Source organism: Panulirus ornatus, chromosome 2 (genome assembly GCF_036320965.1).
Source record: "Panulirus ornatus isolate Po-2019 chromosome 2, ASM3632096v1, whole genome shotgun sequence".
Taxonomy (NCBI): domain Eukaryota; kingdom Metazoa; phylum Arthropoda; class Malacostraca; order Decapoda; family Palinuridae; genus Panulirus; species Panulirus ornatus.
Window position 1 is genome coordinate 87,450,878 of NC_092225.1, and position 21,697 is coordinate 87,472,574.

The 21,697-nt window shown below is 40.6% G+C and overlaps 1 protein-coding gene across 3 annotated transcripts in view; it reads right to left on the bottom strand.

Moving 5' to 3' along the window:
* Positions 1 to 7,827: 7,827 nt before the first annotated feature.
* Positions 7,828 to 21,697, bottom strand: part of Mulk (acylglycerol kinase-like protein Mulk) — a 50,698-nt gene continuing 36,828 nt past the window's right edge. For 2 of the 3 annotated variants that reach the window (XM_071678962.1, XM_071678983.1), the window contains exon 9: positions 8,229 to 8,523. In XM_071678962.1, the coding sequence (XP_071535063.1) occupies positions 8,374 to 8,523 (150 nt within the window). In that variant the 3' untranslated portion in view covers positions 8,229 to 8,373. Of the gene's footprint in view, positions 9,558 to 21,697 lie in introns of all 3 variants that reach the window. The other variant, XM_071678972.1, reaches the window with a different exon arrangement.

Sequence of the window (21,697 nt, forward strand, 5' to 3'; positions counted from 1 at the left end):
TGTCTGCAAGTAATGTTAACGTGAAATGCTCTTGCCACCTCAACCACCGTCTTATGTTTAACGTGTACCAGTTCACAATATCTAGATGGTGTCAATCATGACCAGAAGGTGGCGGTTACCGTCCTCAGCGGGGTGAAGTCCACTGAGCAGATCTAGAAAAATTTTGTCCCAAGGTTTATTCAAAATAATATGTCACTATAGGAGCCGTGCCGTCACGTGACCTTTATGCACGGCACATGAATGACATCTATACCGGACCAGTGCTTGAGATGCGCCAGTCTCATCGTTCTGTCCTTACAAGCATGGCCACGACCATGGGTATCATGATCAAGGTTTAAAACATCCGGAACCCAGCTTCGGGGGACTATAAGCTGCAGGTTTCCCTTTCTACTTTGTCCTCTATCTGTGGGTACCTTCCTGTGCACACTTTATTATCAATAACCTCGAACTCCTAAGAGGTATTATCCTTTCCCCTGTAACTGGAGGACATTTATCTTTAAAAAAAACGCATCGGGGAGCCAAACTGAGAGGTCCTGTAACTGGGCGATTTCCATTATTCTCCTACTGATACTACGCGAAGATGGCACTATGGTGTCGTTACATATGTAAGACGCGATAATGCCATGCTGCTTTACCTCTTACCGCAGAGGTACTCAAATGTAGGATTATACTCCTATATGGTTGAGCACCAACGGCCAAATTTCCCTTTGTGATTTCTTTTACTAAATAGTTGCATAACAAGGGCGTGGCCTGTTAATACATGAATTTTATCCTTTAAGAGACCATCTGGCCAAAGCCTCCAGTTCCATTACAGAATAATTAGACTAGCTGAGAGAATGTTCAACTGGCATAGGCAATGGGAACAGGTTAATCATGTTTATACTGCATCAAGGCTGCTCCTTGACCTTTGCTGGAATCCTAAGTCGCTAAGATAAAAGGTTCTGAAAAATTGGGGAGATGAAGGACTGTGGCTTTGGGAAAAGCTTCCTTCAAGATATCAAATGCTTGCTGTTGTGGTTCATTCCACTAGAAACTCTTATCCTACTTCAGTATGCCTAATAATAGCCTAGCTTTCCACGCAAAATCACGAATGAAAGCTCAATAAGATACCGCAAGACCTGCGAAAGACCGCTTGGCATCTGTTGTCGAAGGCGTGGGAAAACCTCTCATTGTTTTGACTGTCGTTACATGTACTGATTCCTTCTCCGTTTACCACATAACCTAAAATCTTAAGTTCCTTAATAAAAAAAAACGACATTTTGATTACTTGATCTGTAGTCCTGTCCGTCCCAACCTTTGCAAAACAGTCTCAAGCTTTGCAAGATGTTAACATCCTCTGACATAATAATGAATGTCGTCTAAGTTACCCATTAAGGTTCTTCCTAATAGATCCTGAAAAACGGAATGCATTAAAGGCAGGAAAGTAATGGCAGAGTTCCTCAAAACCCAAGTGTCCCTGAGGACTAGAAAATCTGCCAAAAACCTTCCTCAAGGTCAAGAGCTATAAACCTGGTTATTTTCCCCGCGTTTTACAAGACGCACACACACATGACAAGCGAAGAAAATGGATCAGATAAAGTAACTTCAAGAAGTCTAAAACCAATGACAGGGCGACAGATTCCGTCTAAATTAGGCTAATTGATAAGGGAACGTTGCAGTGGCTCGTTCAGTACATCATTGATAACCCACAGCAGTAATGGGTCACGAGATATGATGGAATATAAAGTGGTCTGGTGTCAGGTCACTGGTTAATTCTATGCCAAATCAATGCATTATTAAGCTTTTCACCAAGTAGAGTAACAACATGTTTATGTCTGTAACAAGCCTAGCTGAATCTTCCGCGTCAGGATAATGTAAAGTGTTCACATGTTTCCCCAGTGCTCGAGCGGTCACAAGGTTGAACTGAAGGTGGTTTGGTAAATGTATCAGGTGTGGAAGTACTCACACTATGGAGTTCCTTCCCGCTCACTTCAAAGTTTCCTATATAAGTAACCTTCCTAAGGGTGATATCATCTGGGCATCCGTTGATCAGCCAGATGACCACATTATTATCTCCTTGGCAATCAAAATACCACAATCTATCAGAAGATGCAGCAGCAGAGGACATGTTAGCCGACTCCCTCCCACCACTGTTGTAAACACTTCCACATGGCGATGACACAGGAGAAAAGGAGACTAGTGTGGAACTAGGCTACACTGCCACCGGCATTACACCGTCACATGCACTACTCCTACAATCTCCCTGATGGTGTGGGTGGCCTGAGTGATGGTTTGGGTGGCCTGATTGATGATGTAGGCGGCCTGAGTGATACTGTGGGTGGCCTGAGTGATGAGGGTGCCCTGAGTAACTAGAATAACCAGAATAATCGTGAGTAGCCGAAATAATGGTATGTGGCCAAAATAATAGGGTGATCAGCGTAATGGCACGTGGCTAGGATAATGAAGAGTGACCAGAATATTGGTACTTGGTTAGAATAACTGTCTGTGACCAGAATAGTTGTGAGCGGTGAGAATAATGGTTTATGGCCAGAATAGAGGTATGTGGCTAAAATGATGGGAAGTGACCAAAATCATAAAAAGTGGCCATAAATAAGGTGGGTGGCGAAGATAATGGTATGTAGTCAGAATAACGAGATGTGACTTTGTGACCAGAATAATGTCAGTGGAAAGGATAATATGTGGTGAAAATGATGGAGTGGTCAGAATGATAGCGTAAGCACTTAAGATGATGTGTGGCACAATAAGAATGATGACAAAATGGCCCAAAATGAAAGCAAGGAGAATCACAGTAATTCGTGGACTGGAAAATCAATAACGACAGAGTTCATAAGTGGGAAGTGGAGACTGCAAAAAAAAAACGACCCCCATGCATTGAGTACATTGTTTGATTGATAAAGCAACTTTTCCTACAAATGTTTAACCTTAAACTTTTACAACTATAGTTTTTGAGGGCATTAAACTGAAACAGTAGATTTAGTGTGTGGGTGTTTCATTATGTCATGGATACGAATGAAAAACTGAGGACAAACAGCCTTTGACGAGCCACTGCCTCCCTCCAGCACTGGTGGGTTGTCTGGGGTCCAGCCACAGGTGGTTGCTTCAACTCTTAACACTGTGTTTATCCACACTTTACTGACTTTCGTCCTTTTCTAGACGTATGTCTCATACACGACTGTCATTACCCGCCAGGCCTTGCACGTGTTGATCGCACAAAAACATACATAGGCTTCCTTGATACTGTGACAGACGTTACTGACCATAAGCTAGTATGGACCCGAACATGGTCGGACCCAGATGTGTTCCAATCTGGTCGCGACAGTCATGCTACACTCCCACAGGGTGTTTATCCTCCCCTGAGAGCTGGTCGATGAATGGCTTAGGCTGGTGTGTGTGTATGTGTGTCAGGGCGCGCACATACATATGAACAATAACATGGTACATTTATACACAAAACTGGGACGAGCCAACATGAGCGTGAAACTCGTCCTGTATCACACAAATAGTGGACACAATCCGTGTGTGCGAGAGGGACTTAAAGGTCAATATTGTAAGTAACCGTGGCTAAAGTCCTACCTTAGGAGCATTCTCAAGGAGACTAGCTGTCTCCTAGCAAATATTAAAATCAAATTCAAGTTATTAGGATAAGGAATTCTTGATAAAATTGTTCACCTTGTACATTTGGCGGAAACAACCTCCCTCCAGCACCATCTTTCGTATCACTTCCCACCATCAGTGCTTCCCATAACACCTTCCAGCATCCCCTTACATACCACCTCACTTCATTAGCACCCTTTGTATCACCTCTCACCAGCACCACCTTCTGTATCACCTCCCACCAGCACCACATTCTGTATCGACTCTCACCACCACCACCACCTGTATCACCTCCCATCAGCACCACCTTCTGTATCACCTCCCACTAACACCACCTTCTGTATCATCTCCCACCAGCATCACCTTCTGTATCACCTCCCACCAGCACCACCTTCTGAATTATCTCCCACCAGCACCACCTTCTGTTTCACTTCCCACCATCACCACCTCCTGTATCAACTCCCACCAGCACCACCTTCTGTATAATCTCCCACCAGCACCATCTTCTGTATCACCTCCCACCAGCATCAACTTCTGTTTCACTTCCCACTTGCACCACCTTCTGTATTACCTCCAACCAGCACCACCTTCTGTATCACCTACCACCAGCACCACCTTTTGTATCACCTGCCACCAGCACCACCTGCATCAAATGCCACCAGCACCACCTTCTGTATCACTTCCATGGTTCCATTCACTGCTAAGTACACTCCTAGATATCTTAAATACTTCACTTCCTCCAGTTTTTCTCCATTCAAACTTACATCCCAATTAACTTGTCCCTCAACCTTACTGAACCTAATAACCTTGCTCCTATTTACATTTACTTTCAACATTCTCCTGTCACACACTTTTCCAAACTAAGTCACCAACCTTCACAGTTTCTCACACAAATCAACCACTAGAGCTGTATCATCAACAACAAGTGACTCACTTCCCAGGCCCTCTCATCCACAACAGGTGCATACTCGCCACTCACCCTAAAACTCTTGCAAAAACCTCCCTAACCATCCCATCCATAAACAAATTAAACACCCATGGGGCCATCACACACCTATGCTGCAGACCACCATTCACTGGGAACCAATCTCTTTCCTCTCTTCCTACTCGTACACATGCCGTACATCCTTGGTAAAAACTTTTCACTGCTTCTAGCAACTTACCTTCCACATCAAATACTCATAAAACCTTCCACAAAGCATCTCTATCAACCCTATCATATTCCTTCTCCATTTCCATAAATGCTACATACAAATCCATTCATTTTTCTAAGTATTTCTCACATACATTCTTCACAGCAAACACCTGATCCATACATCCTCTACCACTTTGGAAACCACACTGCTCTTCCCAAATCTGATGCTCTGTACATGCCTTCACCCTCTCAATTAATACCCTCCCATATAATCCCCCAGGAATACTCAACAAACTTATACCCCTGTAGTTTGAACACTCACCTTCATTCCCTTTTCCTCCGTACAGTGGCACTATGAATGCATTCCGTCAATCCTCAGGCACTTCACCAGGGTCCATACATACACTGAATATCCTTACCAACTAATCAACAACACAGTCACCCTTTTTTTTAATAAATTCCACTGCAATACCATCCAAACCCGCTGCCTTGCTGGAGTTTATGTTCCGCAAAGCTTTCACTACCTCTTCTCTCTTCACCAAATCATTCTCCCTGAACCTATCACCTTTGTATACCACCCTGACCAAAACACCCTATCTCTGCCTTTCTATCATCAAACACATTAAACAAACCTTCAAAATGCCCACTCCATCTCCTTCTCACTCCATTACTATCTGTTATTACTTCCACACTTTCTCCCTTCCCCAATGTTCTCATTTGTTCTTTTGTCTTATGCATGTTATTTACCTCCTTCTAAAACATCTTTTTATTCTCCATAAAATTTATTGATACTCTTTCACCCCAACTCTCATTTGCCCTCTTTTTCAACTCTTGCACTTTTCTTTTGACCTCTTGCCCCTTTCTTTTATACATCTCCCAGTCATTTGCACTAATTCCCTGCAAATATAGTCCAAATGCCTCTCTTTTCTCTTTCACTAACACTCTTATTTCTTCATCCCACCACTCACTACCTTTCCAATATGCCCATCTCCTACCTTTCTCATACCACAAGCATCTTTTGCACAAGCAATCACTGCTTCCCATTCCTCACCCACTTCCCTGGGGATAGGGGAGAAGGAATACTTCCCACGCATTCCCTGCTTGTCGTAAAAGGCGGCTAATTGGGGAGGAAGTGTGGGACTGGAAATCCTCCCCTCCAGTTTTTACTTTTCCAAAAGAAGGAACAGGAAAGGGGGCCAAGTGAGGATTTTCCCTCTTAGGTTCAGTCCTCTGTTCTTAACATTACCTTCCTAACATGGGAAATAGCGAATGTGTGAAAAAAATATTTCTTCATTTATTTATTCTATTATACTTAGTCACTGTCTCCCATGTTAGCAAGGTAGAACAAGGAAAATGATGAACAAATGGCCCATCCCATTCACATACACATGTATATACATAAACGCCCACACATGCACTTATACATACATATACAGGTACACCACCGATTTTCCAGCACTCTTGGTTCCAAAGCCTTGCCGGATTAACTATTTTGCCAAACCAACCATGGTCATGTAATAATGATTCATCAACACACCTCTAATCCACTAATTATACATCTGCCATGTGTCTAAAGTACACTATGGACTGCTAGAAATTGAATTAAACAAATATCAAATGTTTGAGCACCCTAAGATTGCAAGTCTGTCCTTAGATTGTTTGAATCCTGTAGGGGTCTTCTTCAGCTTCTGTTGTTAGTGTTTTCCTAGGTGTGCATCGCCAGAACAATGCAGTTTCGTCTGGATTATACACCTGCTCAGGACTGAGGTGCTCATCAGCTACGAGTTTTGCAAATTTGTCCACATACTTGGCAGCTCCTTCATAGTTTGCAGACCGCTTTTCTCCGCACACTTTGTTCATGGAAATTCCATGACGCTTCTTGAATCTTTGAAGCCATCCTTCACTACAGTAATACTCATATTGTAATTTAAGTTCCTTATGGAACAACTAGGCGTGGTCCATTATCATGCTACCTGATAAATCCACTCCAGCACTCCGATGCTATTGAAACCATTCCATCATCACTCGATAGTGCTCAGTACTCTTAATATCTTTCATAGTTTTTCTAATCATCATTTGCTTCTTGGAATTGCTGTCTGCATAGAATTTCAATATTTTCTCCCTTTGCTTCTTTATATCATAAACAGTTGAACTAATACTGTACATGTTACATGGCTTATGCACCGAAACACAACGGTCCATTTTTTTCAGCAGTTCTACTTTATCTTGGATCGATATGGACAGGTGTTTATGTCTGACACCATGACTGACACTCTCATATGTCTTAGAAGTCATAGCTAGGGTTAAATTTAAGCAAAAGAAGCTAAGAATCTCACAGAATTGCGGTATCACCACTAACAAGTGCAGTGTAAAGAATGTAAATAAGCGTGCCCTACACACAACACCATCTGTGGCCACCCAGTAAACTAGTCTGGTGACTGTGGTAATTTCAAGTTCCCTCATGTAATTTTGTCCTGACTAAAGGATGTGCTGAACCATCAGTTGCCGGAAATTCAGAGGTGTACCTGTACATACACAGACATATACATATATACACATGTACATACTCATATTAGCTGCCTTCATCCATTCCTGTTGCCACCCCACCACACATGAAATGGCACCCCCTCCCCCCGTGCGCATGCGAAGTAGCGCTAGGAAAAGACAAAAAAGGCCACATTCATTCACACTCAGTCTCTAGCTGTCATGTGTAATTCACCGAAACCACAGCTCCCTTTCCACATCCAAGCCCCACAAAACTTTCCATGGTTTACCCCAGATGCTTCACATGCCCTGGTTGATCCAATGACAGCATGTTGACCCCAGTATACCACATCATTCCAATTCACTTTATTCCTTGCATCCTTTCACCCTCCTGTATGTTCAGGCCTCAATCGCTCAAAATCTTTTTCACTCCATCCTTCCACCTCCAATTTGGTCTCCCACTTCTCCTCGTTCCCTCCACCTCTGACACATATATTTACATGAAAAAACGGTCAGTACTCACCAGGTTTATCACTATTATGTCAGTGCATAAGTATATGCATCCACTTATCAATATTCATGGCCTAGTAGGGAAAAAAAAATTAAAAACACACTTTACACTATGGTTCTACTTGTAATAAACTGATTACAAATGTATGATTCCCACACACCATTCACTGCCAGACTTAACAACAGTAAAACACACAGTATTAACAAAGAACGTCAAATGAGGTAGCGTCAACATTTCCATCTTACTGGCTGATTAGAGACCAACTTGTCATTGAGTATGCTTGAAGGTACAGTAGTCACAAAAATATTATATGGATGTGAGGTTTCTGTCCATCTCTTCTTGTTACATTTGTCAGAAGTTATTACAAATGGTCAAGAAATTCAACAATCACAACAAAAAACATACACTAATACATGGCATTAACAAACTTCCCCCTAATAGGGTTAAATATGTTTAAGACATTAGCAAACTTCCTTACTAATAGGGTTAAATCAAGCAACTAACCACTTTACCTGACAAAAAGTGTGACACCTGTGTATGTGTTGGCCAAGTAAAGGGTTTCAACTGTGAGGTATCATAGCAATATTCACAAAATGGTTATTATGTAACCATTTATCATGTATTTTCATGCAGAGTTTTCCGATCGCCCTTAGGGCACACTGCAGTAAAAAAAAAAATATATTAATGCATTATGCATGTCTTTAATATAATTAGCCAAGTGTTCTTTTCCTTCAGATTGGGTCAATGGCACATTAAGGATTTCTGAGACACAGGGCCAAAATAATCTTGCTTCACCTGCCTGGAAAGGGGGAAAGGTGATTTTTAGGAAAGATGGAATCTTTCATTTTCAGGTCCTATTCTCCAGGCACACACACACACACACACACACACACACACACACGCATCCATCATAAGCCATCACATAGGGTAACCTGAGGGCTAATGAGAGTTCTGTGTGAGAGGTACAATCAAGTAAGGGAGTCTGCTTAAAAAAATGCTTGTCTTGAAGCCAGGGCACTACTAAGCTGGCCATAATTAGCTGGCTCCATCTGCTGACTCAGCAGGGTGCTGGTATGGTTAAGTTAGCAAAAATAAAGTTACCAGGAAATCTAAATGAAATATACAATGTGTCATTGTATACTTCATCTCTGATTAGTAATGCCATGAGATCTAAAGTTGTTTAGGTTTAGTGCCAAAAATTGTGACACTTATCAAAACTGATTCAGTATTACAGAAAAATGGAGTATTGTGACAACAGATTAATTTTCTTATGAATATTAATTATGTTACGGCAATGTAAGCAATTTCATGTAAAAAAAATGATATAGTCAAGCTCATGGAACTTTATGACTAAGAATATGCAAAATATGTCTTCTCACTACTAAAATTGCATTAATAGTGAAATATTTGGACCACTTATTCAAATTTTTCATGATATAAATGTGCAATAGCTTTTCTGATGGGAAGTATGTGGATATTGGGCACTCAACTTTTATCCTACACAATTACTACTACCTGAAAATATCTTGCATGATCTGTTGTTCACCAATACAGACTCATGTTCAGTGGTTCAAACTGCATCTTTTGACTTTTCTAAAACATTAACTTTTACCTGATCACACACAAAGTAACAAATCACATGAAATAAAAAACTACTCTTCTCAGAAAATCTATTTAATCTTTACATTAACCTATACCATATCTTTAACCCACATGGGCATTAAAAGGAGGTGATAGTGGAGCAAAGATGGTAACAGCACTTGGTTTCATTTTGATTTTCATAGGTCGAACTTCAAAAGTTTCACTATCAATACTTAGTTCTCGATCAATACCCTGTAAGTAAAGAAAGTTATGACTATTACATAAGACAGCACTACAATATGAATCTTAAACAGAAGGTGCAATACATAAGTATGCTGCTACTACAGTGAAGAGACTTATCTCAAAGTAGAGAAAAGAATGCATCATAATGTACTTTTAAAGGAACTTTTTGGTAAGGCTGTTCTCTGTATATATGTTCTACATACACTGTGTGAGTGCTCAGGACACAAAATGTCCTGAGGTATATACCACTGGCAGCATGCAGTAGAAATGAGACACCTGTAAAGGTAGAAGATGAAATTATGCTCTTCCACAGCAAAATTCTTGGAACTGGTTAAAGTCTATTTAATGGGATAAGAATGAAGTGATAATCAAAGTACTTTATAACACAAAGGTTTTAGATATACAAACTGAAATTTTTATATGTAAATGAGTAAAAAATTTGGAATATCTAGAAAGTGTTGAGCATTTTGTAAAAATACAGTATTATCCTCTACAGTGGTAACAAAGATGTGAAAAGGAAATTAGTGAGAATTATGAACAACCGGTGAGTTAGTTAGATGATAGGGAGGGATGAAGAGTGAATCATGGCAAAAGATAGAGAAAGTCTTGTTCAAGATGAAATATGACAAACTATTGGGAATCGATGGAACCAAAGCTGAGATTCTCAACATGGGAATGACAGTGTTGTTGATTAGTTAATCAGGTTATTCAAAGTAATTATGGTCCAAGATGAAGTGCATGAGGATTGGCAGAGTGCATGCATACAAATGGCCTTGTAAATAGGCAAGGGGAAAAATGAATGCTTGAGTTATGTAGACAAAAGTTTGTTGATCATAGCTGGTTAAGGGTATGGGAAACAATGTTTGAGAAGGTAGTGTGAAGAGAGACCAAGGAGATGGAAGGATGGAGTAAAAGAGTCTTTCAGGTATTACAACCTGGACATTCTGAAGGGTAAGAGGCATTAGTTGACCAGAAAGAATTCAAGCAATGTGGTTAACGAGGGAATGACAAGCTATTTATGAACCATTCATGGTAAACCATAAAGCAGTCCATGGATCTAGGCTTTGGATTGTAAACTCTGGTTTTGATACATTCCCAAAAACGTATCACCCCCTCAGTCCTGGTTTGAAAAACTACAAATGGCTGACTGAGATTAAAACAACTATGCTGCCACACTGATGCAGTTGAAAACTGCATCAGGGTGCAGTGAAGTCATTTTAATATCGGTCAGCCAGTTGTAAATTTTTAAAAACTTCATGCTCCTGAGGCCAATACATTATTGGGAAAGTGTACATAATAAACATAAAGGCTAGAGATTGGCTGTGTACAAACAAAGTTGTTTTTCTGTTCCTGAAACTACCTAGAGAAGCAAGAAAATGCAGTCAGGTACTAGGAAAATATTCTATTTCATTTGACATAAATAAAACTGGTGCTCGATGCTATACTCCTAAAGCACAGGTAATTTTCAACTTAGAACTTTGTTTATGAGGTGTGAGATGCAGATTAAGGTAACCTACGTTTTTTCGAATGTGTAGCACTCATCAATGTGCAACTGCATTTAAAGTTACATGGTCATTCAATAACTGGTTCAGAACTGAACCCAGATGTAAAATTTAACCAAAATGTGGATGTGCATGCATAAGTACATATGGATGTGGATGCCAAAGATAAAATAACAGTTCTTCCTTTACTTTGATGTGGCTAACCAAAAATCTACAGATAGGAAAGAAACTGAACTTATCTATACATATGACGATGAAATAAAGAGGGAAAAATGTGGATGTTAGATAACTGAAAGAGGAATAACGGTGATGGAACATATTTCATAATAAGAACTAAGTATGGAAAAATATGACTGAGCATTGAGGCATAATGCTTTGAATTTGGATTGCTTTACTGATTACAAAAGGATGTTATTAGTAAACGATATGTTTAGCAGAATGATTATTGCTGCAACAGTGATTATCGGATAAAAAAAATGTCCAATGTGATTAACATGAAATTCTGTTATATTGAGGAGATTAAGAAGAAAGACATGAAAGAAAAGGAAAAAATATGATCTATTCAGTACCCTTACAACAACAACAATAATAAGTACTCAGCCATCAACCTGTAGATCATGCATACAAGGTGACTCTCTAGGATATACATAGATTGCTAGTCAACCAAAGTAACAAGGATAAACTTGTCATTTGTATCACTTTATGAGGAAAGTGCAAAGACAGACATAAAAAAAGTCATGAAATAAGTGGTGCACAGGATGATTTTAGTGGGACTACATAACAGGGAGGGAAGCCTGCACAAGAATTGTTCCCATTAACCAAACACTTGTAAAAGAAATCATGAAACAACTGCTCCTAATTTTCTCCTCAGATAATTATGGGATAATGGGAGACTTTGGTAACAGACCAGAGTGAAAGAGTTAGATTATTTACAATGATAAAAACACCACTGATAACCTCCCATATATGCCAATCACTCACTCTAGTGACTAGCATATTTTTGTGTAGAGTATCATCTCTAAATATACTCCTGTTATTCACCATCAATGCTATGCCTATACATAAAATATGACTAAAATGTACTGAAACACATGAAACATTTCACTATTGGGTGCTGAGGATATGAACCCAAGAACGACCACATGGTAGGCCAATGTGCTAACCACTGGACTATGAAAGGATGAAGGAAAGCCTACACCCACATGTATTGTAAGAACCATGGTAAAATTTAAATCTCTCAGAATGTACTGAAACATGAAATTGATGGAAACAATTTACCAAATGAGGTTGAGGATTTGAAGCCAGGACAACTGAATGGTAGGCCAGTGTGCTATCTGTTCAACTACCAGAGGATGAAGGAAAGTCCACACCCACATGAGTCCAGTTAAATGGTTTACAACATAAAATTTACTCTTAATGCTGCTGCGTGTGAGGTAATTATCGAAGAGACTACACTACAATTAATTTCTGACTTCACAATGATGGCTTCTTTAGCCCTTCTGCAAGGTGGAGGGATGGATTTATATCCAAGCATTACACTCTCATATTCTAGTTTGGATTCTTGAAGGGAAATTATTTTAGCAGAGTCATGGTATGTAGTACTGGTAAGCAGCCTATGAACAGGGAGGTATACTACCCATATTACCTGCCTGGGTATTGGGAGGGTTAATGACAGCTGTATAGTGAGCCAGCACTTCAGAGATTGTCAAGTTGCACTCCTCCTCTGATCCAGGTGGCTGTCTCTTCTTTCTGCTTCCCCCATACATGGACTACTGGTATTTTGTCCACAAACATGCAATCTCTCCTTGTCATACATAACACTTGACAACACTTAACTCACACAGCTCATTCACTCTTCATAACCAGATTTTCCTGTGGTGAGCACAATGTGCTAGCCTTGCCTTATGGCAAAATGGTAGCAATTGATATAAGTAGTAGGTAGAAACATTTAGGCAGGAGCATTAGGTAGAAACATTAGGTGGAAATAGTAGGTAGGAACATTAGGCAGGAACACTGAGTAGTAGTAGTGTTACAGTTATCTCCCCTATTTACTCATAAATGTTATAATTACTCATTATATCTTATTCATCTGATGCTCTGTACATGCCTTCACCCTCTCAATCAATACCCTCCCATATAGTTTACCAGGAATACTCAACAAACTTATACCTCTGTAATTTGAGCACTCACTCTTATCCCCTTTGCCTTTGTACAATGGCACTATGCACGCATTCCGCCAATCCTCAGGCACCTCACCATGAGTCATACATACATTAAATAACCTTACCAACCAGTCAACAATACAGTCACCCCCTTTTTTAATAAATTCCACTGCAATACCATCCAAACCTGCTGCCTTGCCGGCTTTCATCTTCCGCAAAGCTTTTACTACCTCTTCTCTGTTTACCAAATCATTTTCCCTAACCCTCTCACTTTGCACACCACCTCGACCAAAACACCCTATATCTGCCACTCTGTCATCAGACACATTCAACAAACCTTCAAAATACTCATTCCATCTCCTTCTCACATCACCACTACTTGTTATCACCTCCCCATTTACGCCCTTCACTGAAGTTCCCATTTGCTCCCTTGTCTTACGCACCCTATTTACCTCCTTCCAGAACATCTTTTTATTCTCCCTAAAATTTACTGATAGTCTCTCACCCCAACTCTCATTTGCCCTTTTTTTCACCTCTTGCACCTTTCTCTTGACCTCCTGTCTCTTTCTTTTATACTTCTCCCACTCAATTGCATTTTTTCCCTGCAAAAATCGTCCAAATGCCTCTCTCTTCTCTTTCACTAATACTCTTACTTCTTCATCCCACCACTCACTACCCTTTCTAAACAGCCCACCTCCCACTCTTCTCATGCCACAAGCATCTTTTGCGCAATCCATCACTGATTCCCTAAATACATCCCATTCCTCCCCCACTCCCCTTACTTCCATTGTTCTCACCTTTTTCCATTCTGTACACAGTCTCTCCTGGTACTTCCCCACACAGGTCTCCTTCCCAAGCTCACTTACTCTCACCACCTTCTTCACCCCAACATTCACTCCAGTGCGGTTTCAGAAGTGGTAGAGGATGTGTGGATCAGGTGTTTGCTTTGAAGAATGTATGTGAGAAATACTTAGAAAAGCAAATGGATTTGTATGTAGCATTTATGGATCTGGAGAAGGCATATGATAGAGTTGATAGAGATGCTCTGTGGAAGGTATTAAGAATATATGGTGTGGGAGGCAAGTTGTTAGAAGCAGTGAAAAGTTTTTATCGAGGATGTAAGGCATGTGTACGTGTAGGAAGAGAGGAAAGTGATTGGTTCTCAGTGAATGTAGGTTTGCGGCAGGGGTGTGTGATGTCTCCATGGTTGTTTAATTTGTTTATGGATGGGGTTGTTAGGGAGGTAAATGCAAGAGTCCTGGAAAGAGGGGCAAGTATGAAGTCTGTTGGGGATGAGAGAGCTTGGGAAGTGAGTCAGTTGTTGTTCGCTGATGATACAGCGCTGGTGGCTGATTCATGTGAGAAACTGCAGAAGCTGGTGACTGAGTTTGGTAAAGTGTGTGGAAGAAGAAAGTTAAGAGTAAATGTGAATAAGAGCAAGGTTATTAGGTACAGTAGGGTTGAGGGTCAAGTCAATTGGGAGGTGAGTTTGAATGGAGAAAAACTGGAGGAAGTGAAGTGTTTTAGATATCTGGGAGTGGATCTGTCAGCGGATGGAACCATGGAAGCGGAAGTGGATCATAGGGTGGGGGAGGGGGCGAAAATTTTGGGAGCCTTGAAAAATGTGTGGAAGTCGAGAACATTATCTCGGAAAGCAAAAATGGGTATGTTTGAAGGAATAGTGGTTCCAACAATGTTGTATGGTTGCGAGGCGTGGGCTATGGATAGAGTTGTGCGCAGGAGGATGGATGTGCTGGAAATGAGATGTTTGAGGACAATGTGTGGTGTGAGGTGGTTTGATCGAGTAAGTAACGTAAGGGTAAGAGAGATGTGTGGAAATAAAAAGAGCGTGGTTGAGAGAGCAGAAGAGGGTGTTTTGAAATGGTTTGGGCACATGGAGAGAATGAGTGAGGAAAGATTGACCAAGAGGATATATGTGTCGGAGGTGGAGGGAACGAGGAGAAGAGGGAGACCAAATTGGAGGTGGAAAGATGGAGTGAAAAAGATTTTGTGTGATCGGGGCCTGAACATGCAGGAGGGTGAAAGGAGGGCAAGGAATAGAATGAATTGGAGCGATGTGGTATACAGGGGTTGACGTGCTGTCAGTGGATTGAATCAAGGCATGTGAAGCGTCTGGGGTAAACCATGGAAAGCTGTGTAGGTATGTATATTTGCGTGTGTGGACGTGTGTATGTACGTGTGTATGGGGGTTGGGCCATTTCTTTCGTCTGTTTCCTCGCGCTACCTCGCAAACGCGGGAGACAGCGACAAAGTATAAAAAAAAAAAAAAAAAAAAAAAAAAAAAAAAAAAAAAAATCTTATTCAGTTTTCTTTGAGAAATTGTATAGAAACTGGAAGATGGCCAAGGTCAAGCCTCTCTCAGGAATGGCCATAAAAGGAAGACATGATACAAAGCTGTTGGTAAATGTATAATGTAATCTGTACACATCTCAGTCAATTCAAACCCTTACGTTATATAATTGAGGCCAGTGAATTTGCCAGAGTGATGTTAAGTAAAGTAATATAGAGGGAGATCTATGTATTAAGAAAAATTGTATTATTTATGTTATGAGAGAGCCATGCTATTTTGCTATTATAAGTTTTTATCGAGGATGTAAGGCATGTGTACGTGTAGGAAGAGAGGAAAGTGATTGGTTCTCAGTGAATGTAGGTTTGCGGCAGGGGTGTGTGATGTCTCCATGGTTGTTTAATTTGTTTATGGATGGGGTTGTTAGGGAGGTAAATGCAAGAATTTTGGAAAGAGGGGCAAGTATGAAGTCTGTTGGGGATGAGAGAGCTTGGGAAGTGAGTCAGTTGTTGTTCGCTGATGATACAGCGCTGGTGGCTGATTCATGTGAGAAACTGCAGAAGCTGGTGACTGAGTTTGGTAAAGTGTGTGAAAGAAAGTTAAGAGTAAATGTGAATAAGAGCAAGATTATTAGGTACAGTAGGGTTGAGGGTCAAGTCAATTGGGAGGTAAGTTTGAATGGAGCAAAACTGGAGGAAGTAAAGTGTTTTAGATATCTGGGAGTGGATCTGGCAGCGGATGTGGATCATAGGGTGGGGGAGGGGGCGAAAATCCTGGGAGCCTTGAAGAATGTGTGGAAGTCGAGAACATTATCTCGTAAAGCAAAAATGGGTATGTTTGAAGGAATAGTGGTTCCAACAATGTTGTATGGTTGCGAGGCGTGGGCTATGGATAGAGTTGTGCGCAGGAGGATGGATGTGCTGGAAATGAGATGTTTGAGGACAATGTGTGGTGTGAGGTGGTTTGATCGAGTAAGTAACGTAAGGGTAAGAGAGATGTGTGGAAATAAAAAGAGCGTGGTTGTGAGAGCAGAAGAGGGTGTTTTGAAATGGTTTGGGCACATGGAGAGAATGAGTGAGGAAAGATTGACCAAGAGGATATATGTGTCGGAGGTGGAGGGAACGAGGAGAAGTGGGAGACCAAATTGAAGGTGGAAAGATGGAGTGAAAAAGATTCTGTGTGATCGGGGCCTGAACATGCAGGAGGGTGAAAGGAGGGCAAGGAATAGAGTGAATTGGATCGATGTGGTATACCGGGGTTGACGTGCTGTCAGTGGATTGAATCAGGGCATGTGAAGCGTCTGGGGTAAACCATGGAAAGCTGTGTAGGTATGTACAGTTGCGTGTGTGGACGTATGTATATACATGTGTATGGGGGTGGGTTAGGCCATTTCTTTCGTCTGTTTCCTTGCGCTACCTCGCAAACGCGGGAGACAGCGACAAAGCAAAAAAAAAAAAAAAAAAATATTTTCATATATTTCATTTGTGTTTGGTATTTGACCAACTTGAGAAGAAGGAAAAAGTAGGTATATCATTATGGCATTCAGCTGTCAGATGTTAGCTAGCCTGTAAGGGAATCTGTGTCTAGCCCAAATCTCTCTTAACAGAAGCTGTTATTTCAGAGTTATCTGTTTTAATGGGCCTATGGGCTTATTATACACCCTTTTATGTGTAAGGGGTGGAGGCAAAACGTAACAGTGGTCAGTAGGAATATTACAAAGGAGCCCCTGCAAACACTGCGCTAGAGCTGCCCTTTGCCTGTGGCCTGTTAAGGGTGAGGCACTTAAGGCGAAGAGGCAGCACTGGAGTTCATTCGTTATGGAAGACTCTATCACCGAGGCCACCCCCTTGAGGGAGTTCTGCTTGGGAACAGGGGTCAGAGATACAGACAGATAGACATATAAACAGAGTCCTCTGATAAAAACTCAGATCTTCCAAATGGGACCACATTCTTTAAAAGAAATTTCCACTGTAGAGTCAGTATTTCATAAAATTAAGACCATCTTTTTTGAGGAGGTCCTTGACCTTTTGGGCTCACCTGCTAATGACTTTACTGGTTTAGGATCATGCCTATGAAATACAGATGACTGGGGTGGATCTCCCAAGTCATCATCCAAGGACTCAGTCTCACTTCTAAACTCAAAACCTGCTGGCTTTGAGCACACACTTTAAGCCTCTCTGAATTTTTTGGTTCCAGGAAGTACTTGATGAGCATCCCTTCAGACATATGCCCAAAGGATTCTCCACAGGTGGAGTATCCAAAGCGTGCTCCAAGGAAGAAGCATCCAAAGGAAGCCCTCCAGAAGAAGCATCTGAATTAATTCAAATGATGCCCCCTCAAGATGGAATCAAGATAATATTCCTCTTATAGAGCATCAGAGGAGGCACTTGATCTGACACCATCATAAGGGCAGAGAGGTTTATGAATGTCAGAGGACAATATTTTTTGTCCTTTCCCTTTACATGCAATAAGAGCTTATGACAGCTGAGCTGAGAATCTTCCATCAGCAAAACCCATCTTACAGAGGGTTCAATACACATTACTTCTTGCATCTGCAAATTCTATTTTTGGAGTGTATAGAGAAGTTAAAATCTATTTTTTCTAAATGCAATGCAATTTTGTCAATGAATTTGTGCTTACCCCCACAATTACAAGAGCTAATTACTTCTGCACACTTCTGACTACAATTACCCTGAAACTTGTCATTTGCATGCCCATATAGTTGGCATATATATATAACACTTAACTGGGGATGGATTGTACAGTTTGACATCAAGATCTCTCTAACTAATATTTACCCTGTAAGGGATATCTGGACTGTCGAATATTACAACCATGTTGTTTGTCAATCACTTTCTTTGTTATTCTTTTTAAAACAGGAATACTTAGGTTTAGGTCAATGAGGCTTTCTTCATCTTCATTTTAAGAGAAATTATTTCCTTTGACTGACTGATGCATCTGGTAGAGGCATCACCTTTGATTTAAACATACTGACAGCTGTTATACAAGAATAATTCTTTTGCTTTTGCATTTGCTTTACTTCCTGCTTTTTAATCTCTCCAAATTTCTTTTCAATGCTTTCTTAAGAATACTTTCTCAATATCCTAGTGCCATTTTGTGAGTAATATACTTAAGCAAATAGCACTTGAAATTTTTTCAAGTACTTTTTCTTTCAGTCTCGTTATTTCCTACTATGCCCACAAGTATCTCTTTGTCATTCACTATCAAATTTCTTAGCACATTCCACTACTTGTGCTTCATTACAGAAAGTAATATAGCTTTAGTTTTTGGTATAAAAAAATTCAGGAGTTATCTCTTTTCCCAAATGTAATATTTCAACACTTCTCTCAAAATTGCTAAAATGTACAGAGTCAGGTCCTATTTCCTCAGCTTCATTTCCTAAATAAGTATCATAGGAGTTCCATTATCATGAGATTTGAGTCCCTTGTCCATGCCAAGCTCATCAGACTCACTATTTTATTGTTTCCAGAACCTACAGAAACAAAACCTACAGAAACAACATAGAGAAACAAAAATATCTCAAGGCCCTCAAATCACCCCATCATTTCCATTAATGTGACCATTAGGACTAACTTTCTAGAGGACCACCCTATACCTTACCCAATGCAAATACACTGCATTAGCTCCCCCTTCACTAAATGAGCAAGGCATAGCAAAATTGACCGAGAGCATTAAAAAATGCAATGTCACTAAATTTATTTAATAATAATGGAGAGCAAACTAGAGAAAGAACTGGGAGATGAATATTTTTGGTTGCCACTCCTGGATCCTGAGGCAACCTCCACAGCCCTACAAGTAGAGTCAATGATGATAAAAGTCCAGAATGAGATTTCTTTTATTGATTCCTCCAGATCAAATTAAGGAGATTGAGAAAATATCCTTGCTATTCATGTCGATATTCCTGTTTTCTGTTCATGGACTGTACAAATGAGAAACATGTTTCTAATACACAATCCATGAAAGCTCCGACTACAAAAAGGTAACAGAGAATCAAGAGTTCAATTATCATGCATGATGTAATCAATAAGAAAATAAATGTCTAATTTTCACTGAGCTATGCCATTACCCAAAGTAATATCATAATCATGTATTGCATTTACAGCTCCTGATGGTCAACTACAATGCTTATTGGTAATGCTGTGTGTTATAATAAGGTTCTTCTTATCTGAAACAAACTATAGTGGTCTTACTGGAAATACAGATTTAATGATTTGGTGTGTAACTGATTCTTTTTACCTTCCCCAGTGTGCGAATATTAGTAAACCATTTTTTCTCATCTATGACAAGTGTACTGGAAATATAAAAGTATTATACTTTGTCGCTGTCTCCCACGTTAGCGAGGTAGTGCAAGGAAACAGATGAAAGAATGGCCCAACCCACCCACATACACATGTATATGCATAAACGCCCACACACACATAAACATACGTATACTTTTCAAAGTATACATACATATACATACACAGACATCCACATGTACATACACATGTACATATTCATACATGCTGCCTTCATCCATTCCTGCCGCCACCCCGCCACACATGAAATGGCACCCCCCTCCCCCCCGCTACATTTGTTCACACTCAGTCTCTAGCTGTCATGTGTAATGCAGAGAAACCACAGCTCCCTTTCCACATCCAGGCCCCACAAAACTTTCCATATGGTTTACCCCAGATGTTTCACATGCCCTGGTTCAATCCACTGACAGCACATTGACACCAGTATACCACATCGTTCTAATTCATCCTATTCCTTGCATGTCTTTCACCCTCCTGTATGTTCAGGCCCCAATTGCTCAAAATCTTTTTCACTCCATCCTTCCACCTCCAATTTGGTCTCCCACTTCTCCTCATTCCCTCCACCTCTGACGCATATATCCTCTATGTCAATCTTTCCTCACTCATTCTCTCCACATGACCAAACCCTCTTCTGCTCTCTCAACCACACTCTTTTTATTACCACACATCTCTCTCACCCTTTCATTACTTGCTCGATCAAACCACCTCACGCCACATATTGTCCTCAAACATCTCATTTCCAACACATCCACCCTCCTCCACACAACTCTACCATGCCTCACAACCATATAACATTGTTGGAACCACTATTCCTTCAAACATACCCATTTTTGCTCTCAGAGATAACATTCTTGCCTTCCACACATTCTTCAATACTCCCAGAACCTTCGCCCCCTCCCCCACTCTATGACTCACTTCTGCTTCCGTGGTTTCATCCGCTGCTAAATCCACTCCCAGATATCTAAAACACTTCACTTCCTCCAGTTTTTCTCCATTCAAACTTACCTCCCAACTGACTTGTCCCTCAACCCTACTGAACAAAATAACATTGCTCTTATTCACATTTACTCTCAGCTTTCTTCTTTCACACACTTTACAAAACTCTGTCACCAACTTCTGCAGTTTCTCACCTGAATCAACCACCAGCACTGTATCATTAGCGAACAACAACTGACTCACTTCCCAAGCCCTCTCATCTACAACAGAATGCATACTTGCCCCTCTCTCCAAAACTCTTGTATTTACTTCCCTAACAACCCTATCCATAAACAAATTAAACAACCAAGGAGACATCACGCACCCCTGCTGCAAACCTACATTCACTGGGAACCAATCACTTTCCTCTCTTCTTACTCATACACATGCCTTACATCCTCAATAAAAACTTTTCACTGCTTCTAGCAACTTACCTTCCACACCATATACTCTTAATACCTTCCATAGAGCATCTCTATCAACTCTATCATATGCCTTCTCCAGATCCATAAATGCTACATACAAATCCATCTGTTTTTCTAAGTATTTCTCACATACATTCTTCAAAGCAAACACATGATCCACACATCCTCCACCACTTCTGAAACCACACTGCTCTTCCCCAATCTGATGCTCTGTACATGGTTTGACCCTCTCAATCAATACCATCCCATATGATTTCCCAGGAATACTCAACAAATTCATACCTCGGTAATTTGAGCACTCACCTTTATCCCCTTTGCCTTTGTACAATGGCACTATTCATGCATTCTGCCAATCCTCAGGCACTTCACCATGAACCATACATACACTGAATATCCTCACCAACCAGTCAACAACACAGTCACTCCCTATTTTAATAAATTCCTCAGCAATACCATCC